The 27166-nt window shown below is 46.1% G+C and overlaps 1 protein-coding gene across 2 annotated transcripts; it reads right to left on the bottom strand.

Moving 5' to 3' along the window:
* Positions 1–1553: 1553 nt before the first annotated feature.
* On the bottom strand, positions 1554–26588 carry ZHX1 (zinc fingers and homeoboxes 1). 2 transcript variants are annotated; one of them, XM_066578480.1, is made up of 3 exons: positions 26326–26585; positions 13704–16517; positions 1554–6436 (listed from the first exon to the last, which is right to left on the bottom strand). In XM_066578480.1, the coding sequence occupies exon 2, from the start codon at positions 16341–16343 to the stop codon at positions 13707–13709; it is 2637 nt and encodes an 878-aa protein (XP_066434577.1). In that variant the 5' UTR covers positions 16344–16517; positions 26326–26585; the 3' UTR covers positions 1554–6436; positions 13704–13706. The 2 variants fall into 2 exon arrangements, with proteins under 2 accessions (XP_066434577.1, XP_066434578.1); XM_066578481.1 differs by lacking the exon at positions 1554–6436 and having other exon boundaries at positions 26326–26588.
* Positions 26589–27166: the final 578 nt, after the last annotated feature.

The raw sequence follows: 27166 nt of genomic DNA, 5'->3' as shown, positions 1-27166 counted from the left end.
TTTTGAGTCCCATTTCTGATTGATTAGGGGTGTGATTACATGAGCAAAAGTCCCTGCAACCCACCCTAACCTAGGACAGGGGATCAGACAGAATTAAAGCTCTTCGCTACTGCCTGTTCAACCTCACTGCCATTCCCCTCTGCTTTGCAGATAGATTAGCATAACCGTTGTAAATCCAGTATTCCCGACTCCTGTGGCATGGCTTGATAGGCAATCTACAATGGTAGCTGAATACCACAAAGTATGGGGAAGAGGTGGTGGTGGGGTGCTAGCTGTGTCATTCTGGACACCAGATTTCCAATCGGGGCATTTAAAGGGTCACCAACTGCAATCAGGCTAATTGTAGATGCTGCAAGCATCAGCTGTAATAAACATCTGGCACCAGGACCTCTATGAAGTAACTGTACATCATGTAGTGTTAAGGTACCATTACACAATGATATCATAAACCGCTCCTGCAGTCATACTGATCCTGCCGTCACGCGGCTAAATGTCTGACCATTGTCTGTGTATAACATCCCTCACTCTCCACCTCGCCATACAGTGCACATCTCCAGCCCCTTTACCTTCTGCATCACCCCATTACTTGTAGAATGTAAGCTCGTTGGAGCAGGACCCGCACCCCTATTGTTTCCATCATCTGATTACTATGTAACCGTGGTTCTGTAATGTTTGTCTTTCTGTATTCCCCTGTCTATGTAAGCGCTGTGGAATATGTTGGCGCTATACAAATAAAGATTATATCATTGCCTGAATAAATCACTGGTAACAGCGAATCTGGGCAATCGCTGTCCCATGCACACACAGCCACCGACCGGGCACTGAGCTACTTGTCACTCACTTGGTTTTTAGTGCATTTAAAAACCTAGCGAATATTGGCCCGTGTAAACAGGCAATCATTTATTTATGAACGGCTGCCTGTTTGCAGTGAATGGAGGCAGATGGACGGGATCTCTGGCACTCTCTGCCTCCAGTCTCTGAACTACCACTCGTGTTTAAAGGCCCATTTACACTGGACGAATGTCAGGCCAACGATGCCCGACATTTGCCCCTGCACGTGCTAGCTCCCATGCTGTTACACAGGACCAAGTATCGCTGGCACGCTCACAGGGCAGCCAGCAGGGGGGTGGGGCAGCTGGAAGTTTCTTTCCTCGCTCTCCCACCCCTCTCCATTCACTTAACACAGCAGCTGTTCAGTACTGAATGGGCGCTGTGTTAAGTGAATAGAGAGTGGCAGGGAACAAAGGAGTGAAATCTCCTCCAGCCCCCCCGGCCCCCTGTTGGCCGCTCCGTGAGTGCGCCAGCGATACTTGGTCCTATGTAACAGCACGAGAGCGAGTATGTGCGGGGACAAGTGTCGGGCATAGCTTGCCTGACATTCGCCCAGTGTAAATGGGCCTTAAGAGCAGAGGAAATAGTCATTTCTCTGTAAAAGGTACCTTTATTCTGTGATCTAATCAAAAACTGATTAAACAATTCCGAGTCTCGTCACTCGGGACAAACAGGTTTTACAAAGGACTAGAGATGCAAATAAAAGCTCAGTACTCAATGCGTTAAACAAAGTATATATGTTTATTCTTCTCTGAAGAAAACTGTGACAAAACAATGAAATGGCTTTTAAACTGTGGGGGAGGAAATACAACCTCACTAAATGGGGTTCGGTAATTAAATACAGTTCTGCAGTACAGTAGTACGATTTGGAAATCAACCCAAAAAACCATTCAATTCCCACCCAATAAACAAAATAGTCTGAGAAACAAGGTAAATTGGCAATGAAGGAAATCTCAAAGAAAACAAGTGGTTTAGGAAATGTATCATCTGTGTACAGAAGAAATCTACCGGTAGGATAAAAGACATTTTTGGGGGGTAATAATAGAGAATGAAGTTGAACATCTAGCCTACCAATACATCTACTGTTACTGTGGTTGTTTCATGCAGGCAACCTCCGCTTGGGATGAAACCATCACACCGCAGCATCTAGAACGGCCCAACTACAAGCGGATATGGGTTGGCCGAATCTTTGTGTTTTACGCTGTGACCCTTCAACAGATGGTTGAATAGAGTCCACCGGAGCGGCGAGTCACTGCACAGGATAAGAGGACCCCTCTCCATTACAACTACATGCCTTACTAAGGAGTTGACCAAACTTGAAGATCCTTTAAAGGAGGGTGACTGAACTTTAGAAAACATCCGAGATGGCAGTGATACATCAGAAGTATTGATGAAAGGTAGAGTCCCGATGTGGAGACCCCCCCCCCCAATCACATATCACCCATATTGCTAAGACATACAAGTAGAAGCGCTCCGCAGAGCATTGCGCCCGTGTGGCGGTTTCTGTTCATGATTGCAGCTGCATACAGGCTGCACAGAAAGTCTATAAAGTTCGTTCAATGTTCGTTGATAATAGTTGAACGTTCATAGTGCTAAGCTGTCTGCTTCTGCCCATTTGCTGAGGGTCTCAGTAACCGTACCCTTACCAATCAATAGTTCTGACATGCCACTATGATGTATTAGAAGTTTTTTTTTTTATTTAAAGGGTTGTCCAGTTATAAATTATTAATGGCCTATCCATAGGAAAACCCACCAACAGTACATCTGTGAGAGTCTGCTGTCCAGGCACCCTTTGAAGAGCTGTTTGTGTACTGTGCCGATTTCTTCAGGAAGCAAATAACTCTGTTCCCACTGAAGTGGCGAGTCTTGGTGTTATACATGCAAAAGTTCTCATTTAGGTGAATGAAAACTTTGCCTGTAATACCAAACCTGGCCACTATGGTAGAAGTGGGGCTGTCTGTTTCCTGCAGAAATCAGCTCAGTGCACAAGTGCAAACAGCTCTTCCAAAGGGGGTCCTAGGCAGCCCCACTGATCTCGTGATGGCTCATCTTGAATGTAAGCCATCAGGAGTTTAAATGTAAAAGGGGCTGTCCAGCTGTAGTTACAGTTTAAAGGGGTTGTGCCAACGTATCAAGAGACCCCCAACCGCAGGAAAAGGGATAACTGATTGGTCAGAATCAGACTGCCGAGACCCTCGCTAATCCAGAGAACAGGAGTCCCAGAAGTCCCTGCAGTGAATGTCACATGTATGCTGCTGCTCTACTTCAAATGGGAGTACTGGATATCCTGTGGACAGGGGATAAAGTTATATCTTGGCACAACCCCTTTAAGCTTGTTTCTGGAAAGTTGATTTGGGGATTGAGCTACTGGAGCACATGATAAATATTAGTAATGACTGAACTATGTAATGACTGTTAATGGCAATTTTAGGTGTATTATGAAAACCAATTGAGTCCAAATGATGGAAATCAATCAGCATCAATTAGCCATGTCTACATTGCGAGGGAGGTCTACGTTCAGGGCTCAGGATGTGCTTCAGGGATGTCCTATCGATCCTACAAGGAATGCATGCAGACGACGCCTTTCTGATTAGTGTGGAGCAAATATTCTAATAGAACTAGACTTAACAATAGAACTAGACTCGGAGCTCAACATTAGGAAATTACTGTCACAATAGTTTCCAAATGCATAACAGCAGATCTGTAACCTTTAAAGAGTCAATGCTGTGGCGAAACAAATGGGCTCCAGCAGGATTCCGAATACCCACATGTTGTAAGGGTACTTTTACAAAAGGTGGACAGTCGCCCGAGTAATGACTCAAATGAGTAATTACAATTGACTGCCGACCCGTATAAAACACTAGACCCAACAGGGCAAGTGAGCGAGAATCATTTACCTATTGGAGTTGCTCGATTTTCAGCTCACCTAAAAACTGAATGACTTTCAGCCCTTGTAAACAGGTAGTGGTTCATGTACGAGCTACTGCCTGTTTATTCTGAATTGAGGTGGATAGCCGGAGAAGATCTCCGGCCCCCTCCGCTGAGTTATCATCCCTGCTGTGTGAAAGCATAGGAGCGAGTATCGCTGGATGACGGTCGGGCGCTTAAGCATTGATGACTACAGACTGCAATGTATAGCATTCAGTAAATCAGACACATGTGAAAAGTATAGTACATATTAAAGCCAACAGCAGCAGCAAAATCTCCTGCATAGAGCGCTATAAAGATATATTAAAATCCAATCAACACAGAATGCAGGAGCCAAAATGACAAGTGTTCAAATATGGATATTCAAACTTTACATTTTTAAACATTTTATTTAATTATTTTCTGAAACAGTTTTGAAGCTCTGAAAGCAAGAAAACGGCCAAAGAATATTTAAAGTTTTTCCTTTGTACCATTTTATATAAATCTCTAGCATTTCTAAAGCGGATCAGTAACTCCATTGGACGACAGCCGTAACTATTTAGAACTGTAAAACCTGCCTGATCGTGGGCTGCGGCTTCCTGCTAAATATCTGTTTTAGCAAAGGCACTTAAATGATCATTTTTCCTCCAGGTGATCGCATCCTCCTAAGAAAGAGCACTGCTGACATTTTCATTCAATGAACAATAAAGCATATCCTAAAGGGTTGTCCCATGAAAGAAAGTAATCCCCCATCCACAGGATAGGGAATAGTCTACAGTGCCTTTACATGGGACGCTCACCGCCCAAATAATTACCGGAAGGAGGGAATGCAGGGCGATGGTGGCCGCATGTACACGGGACTAGGGCTATTAAGCAACAAATCGTTCACTCGTCGCTTGGTTCTTAGCCCACCTACCTATTGGCCTGTGTCAACAGGCAGCCGTTAATCTATGAACTGTCTGTTTGCTGTGAATGGAGGTGGATAGAAGAGATCTCTGGCATGCTCCGACTCCATTCACTTAATGACTTAGGGCTCCTGTGTGAAAGCACAGGAGTGAAGGTTGGTGGGACTACAGGGTATTTACGCACTCGACGGTTATCCTGTGTAAAGGGACCTTTACTCATCAGTAGGTGGTCCGACCGCAGGGAGCCCCCTTCCCCAACAGATCCCGAGAACAGGGCGCCACAGCATCCCTGAATGGAGATTGCATATGTGCACTACTGCTCCATTCGTTTCAAAGGGACTGCTAGAGATTGCTGAGCACTTTAAATACGTCACTTAAATCAAAAGAAAAACAAAAGGTACCTCTTGACGAAAGTCTTATTGTAGTGAAGAGAATTTAAGGAAAATTTCACAATTCTATCTGCTTTATAATGACAGTTATATATATCCCACACAGCTAAAGTGCGCAAGACTTTACATTTTGGAAAAAAAAAAAAAAAAACGTGTGCTTATGGAAAAAAAATATATATATAAAATGCAGAACTCACAATGGACCTAGAATTTGTGCAACTCTTTAGATAATAAAAGTCAAATTTTAAGAAAGTACAAAGCTGAATATACATACATGTGCGTGTCCGACTATATGCCTACTGCACCATCTGTTTGAGGTATGGAGTACAGAAGTGTCCCCCAGCCTGACTGTGGGCCTTTCACCCGAGGCATCATACATGCATATGATGATCCAACTTCGGGTGCGGTGACCAGCGGTCAGGCTGGAACACACTTCTGCACTCTGTATGTGAAACGGATGGCGCAAACGGCAGCGTGGTCGGGCCCTAAGACACCGTTTATTGGCAGGTGCAAGGTTTTTTTATTTTTGCCACGGCGAATTACATAGCCATTTTAGAAGAAAAAAAATAAACTAAATGTTTTTCTGCAAAACAATTACACTTGGCAACCCCACAGACAGCGATAAAATACAAAGAACACCAAAATAGAGTTTCTCACCTGAAAACAAAATAAAACCCTTTAGTCATGTTTGCACTACCTGTGTCATGTATAGGTATAGATTGTACAGTATAATGAGGATATCTAAAGAGGAAAGAACAAAATCGTTAATTTAAAAGCTGCAAAATACTAAATCACAGAGTAAATCGATTGATACTGTTTAATGTGATGTAGCTCTCTCCTTACAAAAATAAAACCCAACCACAAAGTTTGGTCACTCAAAGCCAAGAAAGCTTTTACATCCAAAAAAAAATTTAAAAAAAAAAATTTAAAAAAAAATACAAAAACACAAAACAAAAAGTACACAAGCAGCCTACTTGGGTTAACTAGCATAGTAATGCTATACACATATAGCAAAAAGTATAAAACAAAAAACAAAAGAAAAAACACTAGTGGTCAATGTATTGTCTGCTATCTCATGCCTGCTCTCTCCCACACAATAAAGGTCTACAAGGGAAGAAACAAGGTGAACAAACAAAATACAAGTCAGTAAAAATGTATTAAAATTTTCTCAATTGTACAAGTTATGTGCTGCCCACATCATTTATTCTGTATTTACAATAAAGTCCTCTGTCTGCAGTGTGGCTACTTTGGCACAGCATGCAGATCGACTGCTCCACTCTGGCAGAGCTCGCTAGCGCCCCTCCACCCGACTCTGTGGTTTTCACGAGAGAGGATCTCCATGCACTTCACAGTAAACTGGACACCGCACCACCGTCGTCGTCTCTGCTGATGTTACTTTTCTTTCTGAAGGGAGAAAAAAAATAAAGAGGAAACAATGTATAAATAAAAGTTATGAAAACTCTAAGCTCACGTTTACAAACAAGGCCGGGCTCACACAATCGTATGGGAATACGCTGCGTAGAAATTCCTTACTAAAGGCCCCCTGCACAGAGCCGCAGCGCCCACACGTGCCTGATCACTTTCATCTGTGCTGCGGATGGCCCGCATGGCGAGCTGTTGGACGTACGCAGTACAGTTTGTTTTTTTAAGTCCTGCTTTTCCCATGTCATTGCCTAGCGATGACACGGAATTTTGCAAACTTTCTGCAATGTGATTGCGGAAGGGCCACGGATCAGACAGCTTTCGTTGACTTGAAGCCGACAAATGGAGCATGCTGTGATTTTTCTTCTGCTTGCGGAAACTGCAATTGGTTACAAGTGTGCAGGAAGAATCGATTTCCCATATCATGCTATGGACAGTCTTTGCTGCGGATCCATGGTGCGGACGCCCGCCATGGATTATGCAAATATCCAACCGTGGGCAGGAGCCCAAACTAAATCACACTGTGATGTTTAGCAGATAAGTGGCTATAAAAACCGTGTGTGTGTTGTACAGATGGTCCCCGACTTGCGAACAGGTTCCGCTCCAGGATCCTGTTTGCAAGTCGATTTGTTTGCAAGTCGAACAAATACTTGTATGGAGCGGGATCGCGGGTGGATCCCGCTCCATACAACGTCGGGTGCCGGCTGTTCTTACAGCGGGCACCCGGCGGCAGCAGTTCCGACGAGCCGCGCCGCTTGTCGGAACTGTTAACACTTTAAATACCGCTCTGACAGCCGTATTTAAAGTGTTAACAGTTCTGACGAGCGGCGCGGCTCGTCGGAACTGCTGCTGCCGGGTGCCCGCTGTAAGAAACAGCCTGCACCCGACGTTCAGGGGGCCCGTACAGCGTCCCACGATGAGATCGCTGGACACAGTGTGGTTGCTAGGCAGCCGGGGACCTCCTGAAAGGCCCCAGGGCTGCCTATGCAGAGTGTCCATCAAGCGCACGGCTTGATAGGCGCTCTGCATAGACAGCCCTAGGACCTTTCAGAAGGCCCCAGGCTGCCTAGCAACCGCGATCTGACCGGACAGGCTTCTATCAGGCTTGATAGAAGCCTGTCCGGTCCCTGTACAGTATGATGTAATGCCATAGCATGACATCATACTGTGCAGGACAGATAGTTCGTATCTTGCGAAATTCGTAACTCGAATGTTCCCAAGTAGGGGACTATCTGTATTTATATATCTCTTGGATTTACAAAATTACAAAGCCACAAACAATTCTAGAACATTTCTAGCTCCTCAGTATGTAATATAGGCATACAATAATAAACTTAAAACACATCTCGTGTGAACTTCACTACACTATTTTAACTGAATTTTTTCCCCTTAAGTGGAAAGACACCAACATGAATCTGCAGGGACAACCTGCTCTAATGGCACAAAGTAAGAAAATTGGAAGGGTCCTTCTGAATTACAGGAATTTAAAAGGTTAGCAAAAATGAATTTTGATTTTTTACCAATTTCAGTAGGGGATAAAACAGCAAGTATGCAAGCAAAATAGAAGCCAGAGTAACAGTGCTCCGGCAGTCACTTGTGCGACTCACTGGCCAACTGCCAGCTTGTTTAAGCCATTTGTTAATACGTTAAAAGGTTCCTAAACTTGCGGACAATTTTGTTGCAACAACATTTACCAGCCATTCTGGGCCTTATTAGCCACCAAACCAACACTGAGGGAGCCCTGGCTGAAAGGTTTTCGGATTTCACACAAGTTGACGGCGAGCACCAAGTTTCAGCGGGTTAGCTTGCTTAGATCAAGAACAGAAGCAACACAAACTTGGATATTTCTTTTTGAAACGTCCTGCGATGGAAGAGTGACTTATGTAAACGGTTGTAGTGACCTCAACCAAGCTGAAACTGCGCAGAACTTCATACAGGGAGTGGATGAACATTCTGTAAACATTTGTCGAGCACGGACCATTAGGCCACTTGACACGGAATGACCCTATACAACAAATTTCTGCGATTCAGATGCTGTAAAAATTTGCACCAGTAATTGTGCAAATTGCAGATTTGCAATAGCAACTGAGATTCTGGATCAAAATTCAAGTTAGACATTGAATTCAATAGGAGATGCGCCTGCACTACCAAACTGGACAGCGCCATCAGCTTTCAGTACTGTCCGTGGGCCTCAGCTGGGTATCAACTGATCAACAGGGATCCCGATCGGGTGACCCCCACAGATCAACTGTTGGATGATCTACTCTGAGAGGTCATCAATAGTAAAAGGCCCCAGAGAACCCCTTCAATAGCCATGACAGATTACATACATCTGGCAGGGTTAAGGGCCATTCCAGCATCAATAGCACCTGAAACACTCTGGATTATTACATGATCAGTATATTATGAACCGTATAAAGACCCGATACATCAGTGGAGGGCAAGACGACCAGACTCAGACTCACAGATTTTGGCCATGTAACGCGAGCAGAGTCGCTAGAAAAACATAATGCTTGGACAGATCAGCGGCAAAAGACAACACGGCCGCCAAAGGACACGATGGCGGATACCGTCAAAGCTGATACTGGCATGGGTATCACAGAACTGAAAGAAGCGGTGCAAAAAAAAAAAAAAAAAAAAAAAAAAAAGCGAAAAACAGGGAGGGAGGGAGCCTTTAGGGTTACCGAGGGTCGGGAACGACTAAACTGCTAACAACAACATACAACAGATACACTTGTCAGCATTGAGAACATTCAGGCCGAATGCCTACGGACGAATTTTCGCTGTGGAATTCGGGGCCAGACACACGCTGTGAATTCTGCAGCAATGGCTGTCCATATACATGCTATGTTAAAAGATTCTCCCCTGCCCACGGGGGAAATCAATTGCGATTTTCTGCTTGTCGGGGAGAATCGCTGCATGTTCTGCTTGGTGCGGGGGGATAAAAAAAAAAATATAGCACGGACAGCAGTGAGCACTGCGGAGGTATCCCAGGAATCCGCGTCATAGCCCAGCACTGACACACATTGGGCCGTCTGATATTGCACTCCCTCTTGTAAAATTAGTCTTAAATAATCCATCCCATGATGCACCAGCATAGCATTAGCTCAGGTTATACCAGGGTGGCCAGTTTAATGGTTACCTACTCTATTCCCCTAAATGAGCTACAGACCATTAATATACAGTCAGGCTGCCTTCACACGGGAAAGAAAATCGTGCGAGATTTATGTATAGCGAAACGCACAAATATGGACCCAATTCTTTTGAATGGGGTCATAAACATGAGTGATGGTTTCAAGCAACGCAATACAGGAAACAAATCGCGGCATGTTCTATCTTGGGCGTGCTCTCGCATCGCCCATACTTTTCAATGGGGCAGTCGGCAGTATCGCACCATAGGATAGGTGCGCGTGATGTGATGTCTCCCATTGAAAACAGTGGAAGAAACTCTGTTCAGCAGCGGTGGAGAATCGCTACACCCCGGAAGTGATGCAAGGCTGTTTTGACATAAAAACACCTCGCATCCACAGGAGAAAAAAAACAAAAAAAAAAAAACACATGGTGGGGAGCGAGATATGAGTCCATGTTAATTTAGCCTCAAGATGAGGAGATGTGACCTCCTCTAGTATACCTGTGTGACAGGAGCTGTGTGATCATCATGGGTAACTGCGGTAGGAGTGTCTGTGTACTCCTGTGGGCAGTTTCAGTGGTAGGTACATTTATTAGCATCACATCACCATTTTGCACCATCACTGAAGCAGAAAAATGGAGAGCCAGATCTGTTCTAAGTCGAACGTGAATAAGAGAGGCCCCACTGACTATATATAACGGCGCCCGTCCGGCTTCCGCCATGTCCTACTGCAGTTTCCTGGATAGAACAGCAGCATTTTGTCTGGGATTTCTTGACAGATCGCGCTGTGGGTTCTGAACGGAGCCTCAATGCATACGTGGCTTCCGTAAAAATGCAGCATCGCCTGGTGCAACTCTATGGGAGGGTTAAACATACGCATGATACATATGTATTCACTGCATATTATACAGGAAGGCAGGTGAAATCCTTTGGTCCTTCTTGCATGCTCATGTGTGAAATACAGCCATGATTCCTTGCATTACTATAAACATGTGGGAACATCCCCGGGGTCCAATATTCTGCTTAACACCAGATCATAGGAAGGGAAAGTGCAACTACTCATCCGTCCCATTACCATAAAAGTTCAAAGGGTAACCGAGGTATCATAGGCACGTACACAAGGCAAGAAGATTTTTGAGATCTTCCCTCATTAGAACCCTATAATCTTAATTACTAGTGGGAAGAGTCAAGAATGTACTACATGCACTTGCCAACTGCTGCACAAGTACCTCGCAGCTACTAGAAAAGCCAAGAGCTAGCTACACCCTGAAAATTACCAGGAACGCCCCACCAGAGTTCATGACATAGTAATTACTTGGGTAACAAGACATCAAGCTCACAACACAAAGGACTCATCACTCAGCAGGACGGCAGGTTATGGAGGGTTTGTGCAGATCTGCCGGATGAAGACGTATATAGTAAATGCGGAAACGTAAAAGGGAGTGCGGGATCAGGAGACGATCCATCGTATTAATCAAGTTATGTGACCGGTCTCACGCGATCGGATTTGAATGGTGTATTCTGTGACCGTTGTCCGCGGTAATATGCGGGCATTGAAAGGCCATGTTTTTTCCAAATTTTCTTCTCACTTGCGAGTACGAATTACGTATTCCGCGAGCTGAAGAAAAAAAAAAAAATCACGGCATGCTCTATTTTTAGCATGGATTCCCACGCGGATGGGCTCCATTGATCTCTATGGATCCGTTACATCCGCAGCCCATACGCAATTAACATTGTTTGTGGGCGGTGTAATTGCTCACAACTTGCAAGATGAGGTAGAATAGCCGAAATTCCAGCAGAGAGAGCGTTTTCGCCTTAGTGATCGACTGTGTGATGGTCTCGTGTCATTCCCTGCTTGTGAGTTTTCCTCCGTGTGGATAACTGCAAGCATACGCGACCATTCGCAGTTCATTTTCACAATTACTCGCAGGGCTTCCGCTATGGATATCTGTACACAGAATCCGACCCGGTCGTGCGAGCCTGGCCTAATAGTCCAACATCCCCGATTCTACAGAGAAAAATTCTCTGTGGTCACCTCATCATCATTAAAGTAAAAGAGAACACAACAGGTGATGGCTATAGCTCACCTCCTCCCCTCACTGCACAGGTCACAGAGCATGGATTTTGTAGCAGTCTGCTGAGGATTTTTTTTTTTTAGCTTCAGAAGAGTCACATGAAATCAGCTACTGGTATATGTGAATGCACTCTTGCTAAGGCATCTCATATCCATGGGTAAAATTGGATTGTGGAATCCGCTTGGGTCACCCGTGCGGACAATCCGCAGTTCAATATGCCCATAGACATTCTTTCGGCATCCGCAGGTAATTAAGTACCTGCAAACGTCATCCTTCTCAGCGTGCGGATCGCACGAAAAAAAAGAAAAAAAGCAGCATGCTTTATTTTTGGCAGATTCTCGCACAGACAGCTTTAATTGATGTCAATGGAAGCCGTCCAATCCGCAGCACACCTAAAGCTGACACTGCAGATGTGTAGCTGACCAGCTGGAAAGCAGGAGATTTGAAAACAAAAAGATGCAGTGCGCATGCGCCAGGCATTTCGTCCGGAACCGCCCGGACACATCTGTCGTACTGAAGAGAGAAGCTCCGGCCAGCACAGAGGAGACCCGCGCTGGATCTGGAGAGGTAAGAAACTGTCCCATGGCCGCGGTAGGATTCTGTGCGGGATTGTGCACTCATAATCCATGTGTGCCGTGGACATGAGGCCTAAAAGTTTTATTGTACATGTCTGGAATGACTACATGAACCAGTCACATGATTTCTCACAACAAAGCTATTTACTAAATAGTCCGATGGTGCAGATATAGTAGAGGACGACACCTGCTGGACAAACGTGTAATTGAATAAAGAATAAGAAGAAAAAGGTTTGGTACCGTGTCAGCCAGGAGAGCAAAATATGATTGTTCCCAGCAAGAGGAACCAAGTAATCTTGTAGATAAGATTCCTTTAATCTCTTAGTGACCAAGCCTTTTTTCCACATTTTTGTTTTTTCCTCACCCCCTTTTAAGAAATCATAACTTCTTTATTTATTCATCAACATCGCTGTATGAGGGCTTGTTTGCGGGACGAGTTGTATTTTTCAACGGTGCCATTTAATATACCATAAAATGTACTGAAAAACTTTTAAAACATTCTAAGGCCTCATGTCCACTAGAAAAATAGAATTAGCAAATCGGCCCATTTTTACGTGGGAGAGATCCGCAGTCAAATTTGCCCATAGTGAATCATTGGCCAAGATATTTAATTTTGTTACATTTAATTTCTGCATGCTATAGCCTTTTTATTCTTCCGGTGACATAGTTGTACGAGGGCTAATGTTTTGTGGGATGTCCTGTAGTTTGCATTGGTACCATTTTGGAGTAAATAAGACTTTTTGATCATTTTTAATTGCATTTTTTCTTGGAGACAGGGTGACCAAAAAAAAAAGCGAATTTCTGGCGTTCTTTATTGTTTTTTCCTGACAGGATTCATCGTGCGGAGTAAATAACGTGTTACTTTGATAGATTGGATGTTTACGGACGCAGCGATCCCAAATATGTATAAAATAATCTAAAAACAAAAAATACATATTTGGTATCTCTGCATCCGTACAAGTCCAATCTATTAAAGTAACATTATTGACTTCGCATGGTGAACGTCGTCAGAAAAAAAAAAAAAAGAAGAACGACAGAATTGCATCTTTTGGTCACCTTATCTCCAAGAAAAAAAAAATATAATAAAAAGTGATCAAAAAGTCGTATGTACTCCAAAAATGGCACCAACGGAAACTACAGGACGTCCTGCACAAAATGAGCCGTAGCACAACTATGTTGATGGAAAAACAAACAGGTTATAGCTGTCAGAAGATAGCGCCAGAAAATAAAGAAAAAAAACAAATATTAAAAAAAAAGGCGGAATTTGTTTTTTTACGTTTTTGAAAAAGTTTTTCAGTACATTATAAGGAAATTATATAGTACTATTGAAAAATACAACTCGTCCTGCAAAAAACAAGCTCTCTGTCTGCTGGAAGACCGTTCAAAGTGTCTACTACTCTTGCAGTAAAATATTTTCTGCCATAATACGCAGCGCAGAACGGCACTAGAATTGCGAGGACTTAACTTACATGTCAGTCTTCCATTTTTGAAAGTCTCCGCTTAACATGTTTCGGTGGTTCCCAGGTATCGCTCTCATCGGTGTCGATTTCTTCCTCCTCATCCGGATCATCCAGCAGATCATCTTCCTCCTCAATTTCAAATGGATCCAAACCGGCATCCTCTCTTTGTAGGCGTTCTGTAAACCATTCCCTCACCTGCTCATACCCTATTTGAGATTTTGCAACCAATTCGTCTAAGTCTTCCTCGTTAAGATATTTGTGCATTAAGTAGTAGTCTTTAAGTACCGCTTTCCCAGTTTTGGGTTTTACTGGAGGTGGTGGTTTTTCCCAGGTAATTGTTTTGCGTGAGCCTTTAGGGCGACCTCTAGGTCTCCCTCTTCCTCTACCCCTAGGTCTGCCTCGTCCTCTCTTCCGTACAAAGCCCTGACCGTTGACGGCGTTCGGGGAGAGGTTGCCGTTCACTTGATATTGGTAGTACCACTTCAGATGATGATTTTTAGCACCATATCTGGTGTCTCCAAACCACCCGACGACATCACTTCTTGCAAGACCGGTCTCAATCGCCAATTTATCATAGTCCTCTGCTGAAGGCCACTGATTAGCAACAAAGAAGTTCTTAAGCACGCGTAATTGCTCTGGGGTCTTTTTCCCTAGTCTACTAGCAAGAGCTGCCCCAGCTTTTACATAGGCATTTTCAGGGTCCATTTCTTCCTTAATTCCTTCTTCCTCGTTAAAAGCTCCAGGTTCATCCTTTATGCCACCTGATCGCCTTCTTTCAGCAAACCAAGCATCAATTTCTCGTCTTGTGAGTTTGCTAAGAACCCTTAGCTTGCTTAATTCTTCATCTGTCGGGACATTGTTTCTGTGGAAACTTTCTTCAAGAATTTGCAATTGTTCCACTGTCTTTTCTTTGAATCTCTGTGGGGTAAAATCTGGGAAGGCTTTCCAGTTTACCCTTCGTTGTGGCGTTATGACAGGAGGAGTTGGGATTTCGGTTGTTTCATCACTAGAATCAATAATAATAGTTCCACTGGGGTCACTTGGAAAATGGATACCGTGGCTCCCCTTGGAATTTCTTTGGTTGTATCTTGTATCGCTAAACCATTTCTTGATTTCGCCTTTCGTCAATCCCGTAAACCTTATTAAGCGGTCAATTTCGCTATTACTTGGAAATGGGTTCTTTAGATAGCTAATTTTGAGGGCGTTCAACTGCTCTTTAGTTTTCTTGGAGCGCATACCAAATACATCCGTTATCATGTTAAGCTCCTGCTTGGGAAGCTGTGCGCTCGGAATAGCAGCAACTCGCTTTGCTTCTGACAACACTTGGGTTTGAGGAAAATGGCTTGCATGGAATTGGGCATTCGTTGGGACACCGGCCACAGTCAACGCTATTGGTGTTGTCACGGGTATTGCGCTGCCTCCTCCAACTTGGGCGAGTACAAGGCTAGGTTGGCCAACTATTTGGCACGTCTGTAAAATGGAAGGCAAACCATTGGCAGCTGAAGAAATCTGAGCTGGGAAAACGGTAATTGTCTGTGGGACGGTGTGTACCGTGCCATTAAATTGCTTTCTTCGAGCGTCCTCTACTTCTTCAGGTGTCCAGCTAACGCCGTGCTTTAGTCGTTGTGCAGAAAACCAGATTTTAATTTGTTCCTCTGTGCATTTAGTTTGTGAAGCGAGAAGAGTTATCTCTGAAACTGTTGGGTACGGAAACTTGTTGTAGTTAGTCAACAAAAGAGGGTTGCTGTCTAAGGCAGCATTGTACGTAGGAATGCTATTGAGGGGGATTAAGACCTTCGAGAGAATGTTTTGCTGTGCCTGTACAGTCGTAATCACTTGTGCCACTCCTGGTTGTAGAACGCTAGCAGGAGTGATAACCGTACTTTGTAGTTCTTGGGCACTTGTCACAATTGTATTTGTTTTCACAGGGTCTGAAACAACTGTAGCCGGCTTTGAATCGCGGTTGTCTTGCGGTTTTGGCTTGGCCTCATTCTCCGTTATCAAGTCGTTTTCTTCAGTGCCATCTTCAGATGCATTTTGCTGTAAACTGATTCGCTTCTTCTCAGACTTTTCCTTCATTATTTTCATTATTGGGGTCTTACTGATGGATATTGCAGAAGAGTTTGATTCCGATTGTTCCTGGTTTTCTTCTTGGACAAAACTCCCATCGAATGTTAGATCGTTAACAGTCTGTTCAAATATTGACTGATTGTTACGCTTAACCATAGTTAACTTAAAGTTCTCCTCTCCGGGATGATATTTCGTATTGTGCTCAGAAAGTGAATCATACCGTTTTGTGAGAAAGTTACACTCCACGCAAAAATACGAAGAATTTAACACAACGTTGGGATGCTCAGAATCCACATGAAAGGTAAACATATTTAGATCAGTTGTTTGAAAGGAACAATATTTACATTCGTAACCACCTTCTACAGTTTTACTTTGCTGATTGTCTGAATCGTTGGGTTCTGGCGCATCTTCTTCGCTTGATATGCTCTCGGGTACTGTGCCTTCTGGCACCGGTTGCTCCATGGTAGTAGGCGGAGCTGGAGGTGGACATTCCTCCCCATCGGAGTTGACTTCAAGATCAGGATCGTGCTCACTTGCAAGCACCATGCAAGGGGTTTTAGTTTTACGTTTACTTGCCATAATGCGAAAGAACGTGTTAGGAACTTAAAAATAAAATTTCAAGTGTGAAACTAATGAGACACCTTCAGTAAGGTCTTCTGATGTCCAAAAACAGCGCCTTAAAGATGACTTTTCTTGAGCATATGATGAAATTGCTGTAGTACAGTAGTATCAAGTTAGGTTCATGATGAAAGTCTGGGGGGGAGAAGAAAAAAAAAAAAAATAAGAGATGAGACAAGACTGTTATTGTAATTTGAACAAGCTTTACTTTAGAAAACCTTGTGATATAAGGCTGCTCTCACATCGGCGCTGGGGGGTCCGTCACAAAATACTGGAAGAAAAAGTGCTGCATGCAGAGCCGCTTCTTCCGGTAAAGTGCCGGGCAGCTGAGTGAAAACTGAACGGACCAGATTATTGCCAAGGAGGTCCGTTTCGGCACCATCATCAGAGAGATCTGTTCGGCTATGGGGATTACCCTTTCCTTCTCCCCGAATCAAGAAGAAAAATGGAAACCCTGTCCCTTCGTCGATATAAAAGCAGCCTTTGTATGTGAAACATTGCCAGTTTCTGGCCTTCAGATGCTGTGGTCTAATTGAATGAGGCAATTCTATATACCATGTCAATAGGCATACATTATCCAGCAGGCTCGGTTGAGGTTCTTCCCGCTGCTCCCCGGCGAGGTTTCCGCAGTCCTCAGCCACCTACACAAGATTACTTTCTGGTTATGAGAAACATAAATCCTGCCTCCACAAGTGAGTAACTGGCTGAGCAACGCTCAAAGAACCAGACATTCGCTTCGAGGAGGCAGGATTTATGAATTGGCCGAGCAGCTGCTTGGTAAGTTCATAAATCCCGCCTCCACGAAGCAATGGCTATGATTGGACCTTCGAGCACTGCTCAGCCAATCACAGCCAACGCTTCGTGGAAGTAGGATTTATGAAATCATAAATCCCACCTTCACAAAGCAATGGCTGTGATTGGTCCTCCGAGACCCATGGCTCCGCCAAACAATGCAGCGCTGGAAAAACCAATTACGGCCATCACTTCATAACCAGGAAGTGATCCTGTGTGAGAAGCCAAGGACGCGTTGGGGCTCTGGAGAGCAGCGGGAAGGACCTGGACCGAGCCTCTCGAGTAAGTAAAATAAGATATTCCCCGAAAATAAGCCCTAGCACCTCTTTGGGGGCAAAAATTAATATAAGCCCATATCTTATGTTTGGGGAAACCGTATCGAAGCATTCTAAACTACTAGTCACAAAAGTTATTTTTGGTTAAATCAAGTTCTAAAGTTTATCGAACAAGCAAAAACGTATTCAAGTACGCGCTGCGACATGCAATCTTGCATATTTTGAAGAATTGTCAATCATGTCAGGTGTAAAAAGTAAGTACTTTACTGTTTCTAAGCCAAGTAAGCAATTTATAGCAGAATACCCGCAAGGCTATGATCCTACACTGTGGTGTACAGTAAAGGAGGGGGTGTTTCAAGTATCACCCAGGTACATGGAATGTGTTTCTTGAGGTATATACACAGGTCCTAGAGTACAAGGCACAGATGTGTCTGCACATATTCATGTCATACGGACAAAATGGGTGTAGTAAAAACCTACTTGGTGGCTTCCATACTTCCAGCTAGCGTATACAGCTGGGTCATATACAAATTGGTGAGAAATCTACAAGTTCCGTATGAGTTTGCAACTAACAGAATTCAGACTCAAAATGAATACAGTCAAACATTAGTTTTTTCCATGGACCAAAGGTTTGTGTTTAAAGAAAAAAAAAAATTACACACTCAAAAATCCCCCCTTGGATGCGTGAAAAAAAACCAAACAAATACACTCGCGTGGCGCACGCATGCGTTTTTTTCATGCATCTATTGACTACAATGGCTGCTTTCATTGAGAAGAGGTGTATCGCGCAGTGGAAACGAATTCGGCACGGGTTTGGTGCGGTGCGGGTTATTTCTGCAGCTGGTGGACGAGATTTTCAAAATGTATCTACGGTACTTTGGTGCTATCGTAAATGTGGCAGAATTTCCATGTGGAGGATTTGCATGGAGACTCTGTGGCAAATCCACCCAGCGTGAACCCCACCTTAGGGCGCATTCACACAAAACGTATTTGAATTGGCTATTACGTGCATGTCATGCGTGGTACATCGCAGCAACACAAATACATTGATTTTCCCATGTCCCAGTCACACCGGGGTTTTTTCTTTTCATATTACGTGTGGTTAAAAAAAAAGAAAAAAAAAAAAAAGAAAAAGCTGCATGTTCTATTTCATCAGTATTATGTACCGCTCTATTGTTTTTTATGGGGACATATAAAAGCTTGCACATACGCAATTACACATGTGCAGCCCCTATACGCACCTTCACTAAATGACAGATTTAGAAAGAAAAAAAGATGAAACCAGGAAAACCGCGCATCACATTGTGTGAGAGATACGGTCATGTCCAAATTCGCTGCCAGACGCAGAAATACACCGGATCACACAGTGGTAAAATGCTGCGTAATACACGCAGTGTTTTACGCATACAGCCAAGTGAATGAGCCCTTAGACTGCACATCATTTAATGTTACTTGTCAGCAAACTCTGATTTATACATAGACACCAGCACCGCTGCAGCCCCTCCCCAGCAATAGACTAAGGCCGCCTGCACACCGCAGATACGGATTCTGCATGTGCGTTCCAGCACCAGATTCCAGCAGCTTTTTTTTCTGCGCCATTGCCAGGCGATGACGTGGGTAGCCGTGGCCTAACCGCAATGTCAATTGTGGATGGGCTGCAGGTCGGACGGCTTCAATTGACTTCAATGACAGCCGTCTGAACGGAGTCCACACCAAAATAGAGCATGCTGCAATTTTTCCTCGCAGAAATCGCAATTCATTTCCGTGTGAAGGAAAAGGCGACTTTACATAGCATGCTTTGAACTGCATTTTCTGCAGATCCTCCGTGCGGATGCTGACCGTAGATTCCGAATTAAACATCCGTTTGTGTACAGCCGGCGAGCGGCACCCCACAGCGAGCGCTCCTGTCTGATGGTTATACTGTCCAAAAATACTCAAAGCTAACAAAACAGCGCCATCTGGTGAAGAAACAGAGAACTCCATCCCACTGCTTATCTACACGCCAGAACTATACACAAAAAACAATAATCAAGGAAAAGTCACTAAAGCAGGGGTGCACCACTTGTTCTGGTCTGAGGGCCACATTGCCAAACAAAACCACTTTCAAGGGCCACAAGGGTATTTCCCTCTGAGGCATTTATGATGTATCATAAGTAAATCGAAGTTCCACTTCTAGGACTTCCTTCTACTGGTAACATGGGGGTTTACCTTCCCCCAAATCAGCACTCCAGAGAGGAGACAACAATGCTTGTGGCCCTCTCCATCACAGATGATGGATGTGCAGGTAACGGCCTGGGATTTCACACAAGCTACAATGGAGGGAGCTGCCTGTATATACAACGTCTCTAACTCATTATTGGACTAAACGGAGTTTATTATAGTGGTCCCAGACAGGATACACCTGTAGGCCACTCTCACAGGTGTTCACTAGAGATGAGCGAGCGTACTCGGAAAAGCACTACTCGCTCGAGTAATTTGCTTTATCCGAGTATCGCTGTGCTCGGGTCTGAAGATTCGGGTGCCGCTGCGGCTGACAGGTGAGTCGCAGCGGGGAGCAGGGGAGAGCGGGCGGGAGAGAGGGAGAGAAAGATCTTACCTCCGTTCCTCCCCGCTCTCCCCTGCAGCTCCCCGCTCCGTGCCGGCACCCGAATCTTCAGGGACGAGCACAGCGATACTCGGATAAAGCAAATTACTCGAGCGAGTAGTGCTTTTCCGAGTACGCTCGCTCATCCCTAATGTTCACAAAAACAGTGCGATTTTGAACGCATGCCACTGCGTTTTTTAACGCATCCCATCTTTGTGATGGATGAAGAGGTGCATTAAAAAGTGCTGGTCTGCAAAGCCCCATTGAAATTAATGGGAGCATTGTAAAAGCACCGTCTGGTGATGAGCGGCCTTAGTACTTGTCCTTCCCTGTTGTCCTATGTGTCACGCCTCTTCACCCCGACATGTGATCAGCCACACAGATATGTGTTCAGATGATTGTGGCAGCGCAGAATGGCATTGTGGGCCACATGCAGTGCCCCCTGCACTAAACAACTTTACCATAACCTGGTTCTTATTTTCATTACCGCAAGTGCTTTTTAGAGAGTGTCTCTGCAGGTGTGCACCCACTGGACAGAGGAATATAACAGAATGAAAGAGGTTCTGAAGCAGCTACAGTGTATATTAGAAGGTATGACTGTATACTGCCCTAGCTGCTGCAGAAATCTTTCAGAGAGAGGGGGAGCTCAATGCTCGCCATCATCTAGTAATCAGACCACTTCCAACCACCGGGACCCTCAGATCACCGAGAAGAGGAAATCACTGCTGCAGCAGAGCAACCCGACGGCCGACCCCACACGGGCAAGGAGCCGCAGCAGGTTTTAGGCATCACGAGGCGCACAAATATGAACTCCACTCTTTTGCGAGGACTTGGGCCTCTTTTACTCGGGCGACAGATATCCCCGGCGAGAAAAATCGCAGCGACATCGCATGTGCGTTCTGTGCGATACCACTGCGGTTTCTTGCAGCGATATCACAAATTTGTAGCGGTCTTTTACTGGGATTTTCAGGGGGCTTGGAATATAAGCTCTACCCCAAAAATAAACCCTATGTGCCTAAAAAAAAAACACCAAAAACATCACCTATCAGGCTTCTTCTCCGCAGGTCCCAGGCACTTGTTTGATGTCTTCAGGCAGCCCTTCCTGGATTGGAGGATTAAAATCCCTGCCTCCAGGAAGTGCTGGTTCTGATTGGTTCTCAAGCGCTGGCTCAGCCAATCAGAACCAGCGCTCGATCCAATTACAGTCATTCACTGAATGAATGAATGAATGAATGAATGACTGTGATTGGTTCATCGAGTGCTGGCTCTGATTGGTTCTTGAGCACCCTGGCTCAGCCAATCATAGCCAATCCTTCCTGGAGGCGGGGATTTTAATCATCCAATCCAGGAAGGGCTGCCTGCTGTCTACAGAAAAGTGTCCTGGAGCTTCGGGGATGACCGTGCCCGAGAGGTGATGTACAATTTTTTTAGGATGCACATAGGCCTTATTTTAGGGCTTTGACAGTTGCATCGCACCACATGAAAAAACCACATTTTCGTGCGATGCGACACAAAGGAAGGGTCCATAGGCATAAAGCTATACTCAACCTTTTTCATCCCCACATACGTCTGGGCACGGCAGATCACATGTTGTCTAGGTGCGTGCTGTGAAAAATCACAAACCTATGGAGATGGAATGGAGAAGCAGGAAACTAAATAGGGTGTAACATGGGCACATATCTCTGCCCGTATAATGACTACCGCGGACTGGTCACCTCAACTAAGAGCAACATACTGTAGGGCCTTCGGATGCGGTTAGTTCAGGTCATCAGAGCCACGATCGGCTAGGTTACCATATTATAAAGGATCCTACTCCTCAGGGCGGGTTCACTATTAGTGGGGCAGTATGCATTGTATTCATCAACATGGAGCACGCAGGGATGATAAATAGGAGGTCCTACGGCAGGGAATCACCCAACCTATACTGTATTATGGTAAATTAGGCCATCTCTCACATGTGGAATCGCTGCAGAAATGCTGCAACAACCACGATTCTGCGTTTGCCAAATTCGCACTTAATCGTTGTAGAATCGGACGTGTTTTTCACTTGCAGAGCAGCTGTGGAACTTCTCCCACAGCCTAAACAGGCCTGCTGCGGGCTTAGAAATGGAAGATATCTGCACCACGCGAAGGAGACGTTTTATATCCCCGCCACGTGGCTTGCACTGTAGATAGAAGGTGGGCTAGAAGTACGTATAGTATTTAGGCATTATTGTATTAGGTCGCCATTTCTTTTCCGCACATGGCATCCACAAGTCAAATCCGCAGATGATAATTGAAGTGCGGACACCCCAGATCCGCACCACAACCCACAGCATATTCTGAGCTGCAGATCAAAATCTGCACCATTTGGTGCAAATCCGCAGCAGATTTCATCCTTTAATTGGCGCGGTGAAGTCTGCATTGGATCCGGGTCAAAATCCAGACCAATAGTGCAGAATATTCACTACGTCTGACCCCGGTATGTGTACCTTGGGCAGTACGCCGCGCACAATCTCTACAAGGAAAACCGCGCCATTTACAGTTGCAGCAAAGTGAATCCGGTTTTTAAAAATCTTTGGGGAAATTTAGTAATATTCGTGTATTCAGCGCATCCCAGCAGCTGCGCCCGACCAGGCGGACATTTCTGGTATAATTTACGCTAGTTTCCGGCGTAAATTATACATAAATCTGTTTGTCCAGGGACGTCATGCCCCCTCCTGACAAGTCCCACCCACTTAAAAAAAATGTGGTGGGACTGATGCAGAAGGCTGCGTAATTTGTGCGCAAGCGGCCCCTGTGTCAAATTGCGACTTTTCTAAGTCAGGACACTGGCTTATAAACCTTCTCAAAAGTCCCCCTCGTTCTTCGGCTGCGGAAATGGACATGCGGTGCCGAATTTAATGTCAATTAGGCCGGCTTCACACGGGTGAAAGAAATCGTGTGAGATTTGCGCGTAGCGAGATGCACGAATATGAACCCCATTCTTTTGAATGAGGTCGTATACACAAGTGATGCTTTCCTGCACAGCACCGCGATGCGGGAGACAAATCGCAGCATGTTCAATCTTCCCGCATCATCTCGCAGCGCCGATTCTTTTCAACGGGGCCAGCGGCATCGCACCATGCGCTAGGTACACACGACGCGATGCGGGGTCTCTCGTTGTAAACAGTCAGCGGCAGGGGGGTTGTTTCTTCCCTGACATGAAAAACACCTTGCATCCGTGGGGATTTTACATGGTGGGGAGCGCAATATGTGGGCGGGATTCACGGCTCATAACGCGCTCGCCAGTGTGATGTTAGCTTTACAGCAGTGAAGTTTTTTCGGTACCGAATCCACCTGTTGAAGTGAGGGGTGACGTCCATGCCAAAGGGTGCCGTACTGCAAGCAGATTTTGCAGCGAATCCCATTGTGGACATTCCCTAAGGCCGACTTCACACGGACAATTGGCGCACGCAATACGCAGTCAATAGAACCCATTGATTTCAATAGGTTCCTTCACATGCACGAATTCTGCGCGCACATTTCTGCTGTGCACAAAAAAAGATAGAACACGCTCTACCTTTCTGCATACGGCCGAATGCACATGACCAGGTCAGAATCCGCATGTGTGACCCTGTGCGGCCGGTGACTACACGTACCTGTCTTATCTGTATGCGTATGTGCCTGCCGTCGCTAGGCAATGATGCGGATCCCGTGACCTTTAGGCAATGACGATTGCGGAAGGGCTGCGGTTCGGACGGCATGCTGCGATTCCTCCTCCGCATGCGATTTCCGCTCATGTAAATGAAATCACGTTCCGCTATGGCCAGTATTTGCTGAGGAGTCCGGAAGCGGACGCTGGCACCGATTTCGGATTCCGCAATGCAAATCTGCCCGTGTGCATTCGGCCTAAGTGGTCATAGAAGTCAATTGGGGTGCGCAAATACGAGCAGAATACGCAAGGAGATGCGGGAAACGCTGCGTAATTGTGTTTGAAAACGAATACATCTGGAACCGATATGCCCTATAGGCATAAAAAGTACCGCGAAATACGCCGAGTCACACACAAAAAAGCCTCGTTCAGAGCGCTAAAACTTTGAGCTAAGGTGTGCGCAATTGTGCTCCCACGTGTGAAGCCGGCCTTAAGGTGCGCTCACATGTTGGTGATCTGCAGCAGATTTCATCCTCTCAATGTAAATTGTAGTGGCGAGGGCGTGAACGCACCCTTAGCCCCCCCGTCCGTGACGGAATATCGCTGCGATATTCCACCGCAGGGGAGAGCTGTCAGGCCGCGATTTGAATCCCGCAAACGGAGAATGGCTATGATAAGCCTGGGTTCACACAGGGCTTTTGCCGCGGAAATTCCGTTTGGAATTTCGCGACGGCAAATCCGCCTGCGGTCACTAATCTCGGAATTAGCCGGTCATGTGGATGAGATTTGTCAGAAATCTCGTCCACACGGGACGGCGAATCCGCCGCGGCGAAGCCGGCGCGGATTCGCCGGCCGTAGCATGTTAATTTTTTTTCTTCTTCTTCCACTCTGGCCGCGTTCTGCTCTATGGACGCGCCGGCCACAGCGGAAGAGCGAGCGGCCAGGCCGCTTCAAAACCAGCGGCTAAGTGCGCGGGTTTTGAAGCAGCGCTTCTCTCCTTGCGGCTTTTCGCTGCGGCCAAACCACGAGATTTCCGCCGGGAGTCCACCCCGTGTGAACCCAGCCTTAAGCTACTTAGATGCGGATGAGCGCAGTATCCGGCCGTGAACACGCGTTCTCCAGGCAACCGTATCACATCCACGACGCTCCACTCCTCTCACAGGAGCTTCAGGCGCGTTACAGCAGCGGAAGAGTTTCCCACTGACCTCAACGAGAAACCGCGAATCACACGGCACGCGAGGCACGAACGGTCTGATTGAAATCACGGAAAGGACATCGCGGGTGTAGAGGACTTCATTCAAAAGCACAGGGTTCATATTCGCGCGGGATTTTTGCATCTCACAACACAAACGTCACGCGAGTTTTGCAGCCTTAGGATGCATTTCAGTCCGTGAATGCGCAGCGTAATCGTGGGCCACAATCCGTAGCCGCCTTTCGTCTTACTGACAGCGTATTAATACTCGTAAATAAAATAAACGCACGGAACCCCGTTGACTTCGTGCGTAAATACGCGCGCCCGTTCGGCAGGACTTGTTGCTTTTTCTTTTAAACGCAAACCAAATTCGCGTGAAAAATACGCCGCTGTGAATTAACCCATTACGCAGAAAATCACCCCGCCACGTAAATACGACCACAGCGTGCGTTCAGAATCCGGGATGCGGATCGGCATGCAGACTTCTATCAAAAGGGCGAGATCTGCTGCGGATCCACGGTCCAATCTACAGAGAACGCCGTGCAGAAAACAGACCAAATCCACCGCGTGCGAACGCACCCGAGGCCACGCCCACACAGGCGCTCGCAAAAACGCTTTCTATGCGGCGGTTCACTGCGGGCAGAGCGGCTGCCTTTTTGCACGTTCGCCAGCGTTTCACTGAATATTCTTGCGCAGTAACAACGCAGCCGGGCTAATGACGATTATAACGCCCCCCCCCCATTGGCGTAGAAACCTGCGGTAAAAATACGCAATAAGGGCGAACGGGATTGTCAGGTTTTGCATGAAAAATCAAGGCCAGAAAACGTTAAAAAAAACAAAAACTTTTTTTGTCACTGCGTGCGATTTAAACGGTTAAAAAAAAAAAAAAAATTTTACAGAATTTTGACCTACTCTTGCGCAGATATGCTTCATAGCGGTGAGCGTATTTCCGCATCATCTGTTTAACCCTAAAACATAATTGCGTACGGACTGCGTTTTTTTTTACCGCACACATTCCAATGGGCGATGCGGTGCGTGGAATACACGATAAAACCAGACATGCGCCGTACGATTTAACGCACATGTAATACGCGGCACGTAAACGCCGGTGTGAGAGCGTCCTTCTAGCCTAAGCCGAATATCTGTAGATCCCATTATTATATAGCCTGTTACACTGCAATAGCAGCCAACATGTCTGTTACATGCCACCACAGTACACTGCAGTACCCTCCATTCCGGCAGCACACTACTGCCCCCCATGACACACGGGCACAGCTGGGAGCAGCAGGTCCTTCTCAGGACATGGTGGCCCCGTCTGTCCGCAGGCCCCACAGGCTCGTCATCCTCTCATTGTGCGCACTCCAGGGGAGGCTCGGGCCTGTCCCCGGTCATGGCGGCCTCACAGCACACACAGGCCGCAGGAGCCAGGCCCGGGGGAGGGGAGGGGGTGACAGGCCGCCGTCCTCAGCGCTCATCCTCTCCATTACCTGCTCCCGCCGTGAGCTCAGCTCTCCTCCGCCACCGCCTCCTCCTGCACGGCGGCCATCTTACTCATGGCGACGACACAGGGGCGGCTGCTGCTCTGTGAGGGGAGACTCTCCGCCCGCCGACACAAAACCGCACGATAGCAATTTATTCCCGGTTTTCTCCGTGCGGGTAAATTAATGGCGGGCGAGAAAAATGCCTTTATGTCGGGGCGCCGGCCGTGAGGTCGGGTATTTTTTTTTTTTTGGCGGTAATTGTAGGCGGGGAAATGGATTCTGTGGTAAATGGCTGTAACGTGAGCTTCTCCTCCCACCGAGGAGAGCACGGCCGAACGTGAGGGGAGCAGCCCAAAGCACGGGGCCAGCCGCCCCAGCCAGGGCAGACATGAGTAGAAGTAGTGCCAACAGCCAGGGGGGCAGTTATGTGTCAGGAGGGGGCAATAAAATGTCTCCTCAGAGGAGCCGCAACCAGAAAGCATCGACCGCATGTCCGCAAGGGTTAACGCAGCGCAGCCGCCCTGTTTACGCAGCAGCGCAGTTTAGGACTCATCTAGACGGGTTGCATCGCCAATTTTGGCGCGGCCGGCAGCACAACCCGTTCCCACAAATGAGTCCTAAACGGCGCTGTTTCGGGCGTATTTGCGCGTGTAATATGCAGAGGATCGAGTCGTTCGCACGCAAGAATTTCCTGCCCATTTCAGCTCACGAAAAACGCAGCGCGCACTATTTTCCTTGCATTTGCGCACCAAGAGTCTACATAGAAGTCAATGGGGATGTGCGCAAAATACAATATGCGTAAAAGGGCGGTTCGGTCAGAGAGGCGACTGAAAATACCGGAAGGAAA

The sequence above is a fragment of the Eleutherodactylus coqui genome, chromosome 9, assembly GCF_035609145.1.
Source record: "Eleutherodactylus coqui strain aEleCoq1 chromosome 9, aEleCoq1.hap1, whole genome shotgun sequence".
NCBI lineage: Eukaryota > Metazoa > Chordata > Amphibia > Anura > Eleutherodactylidae > Eleutherodactylus > Eleutherodactylus coqui.
The sequence above is the reverse complement of the archived record's forward strand: the minus strand, read 5'-3'. Positions and strand labels throughout refer to the sequence as shown.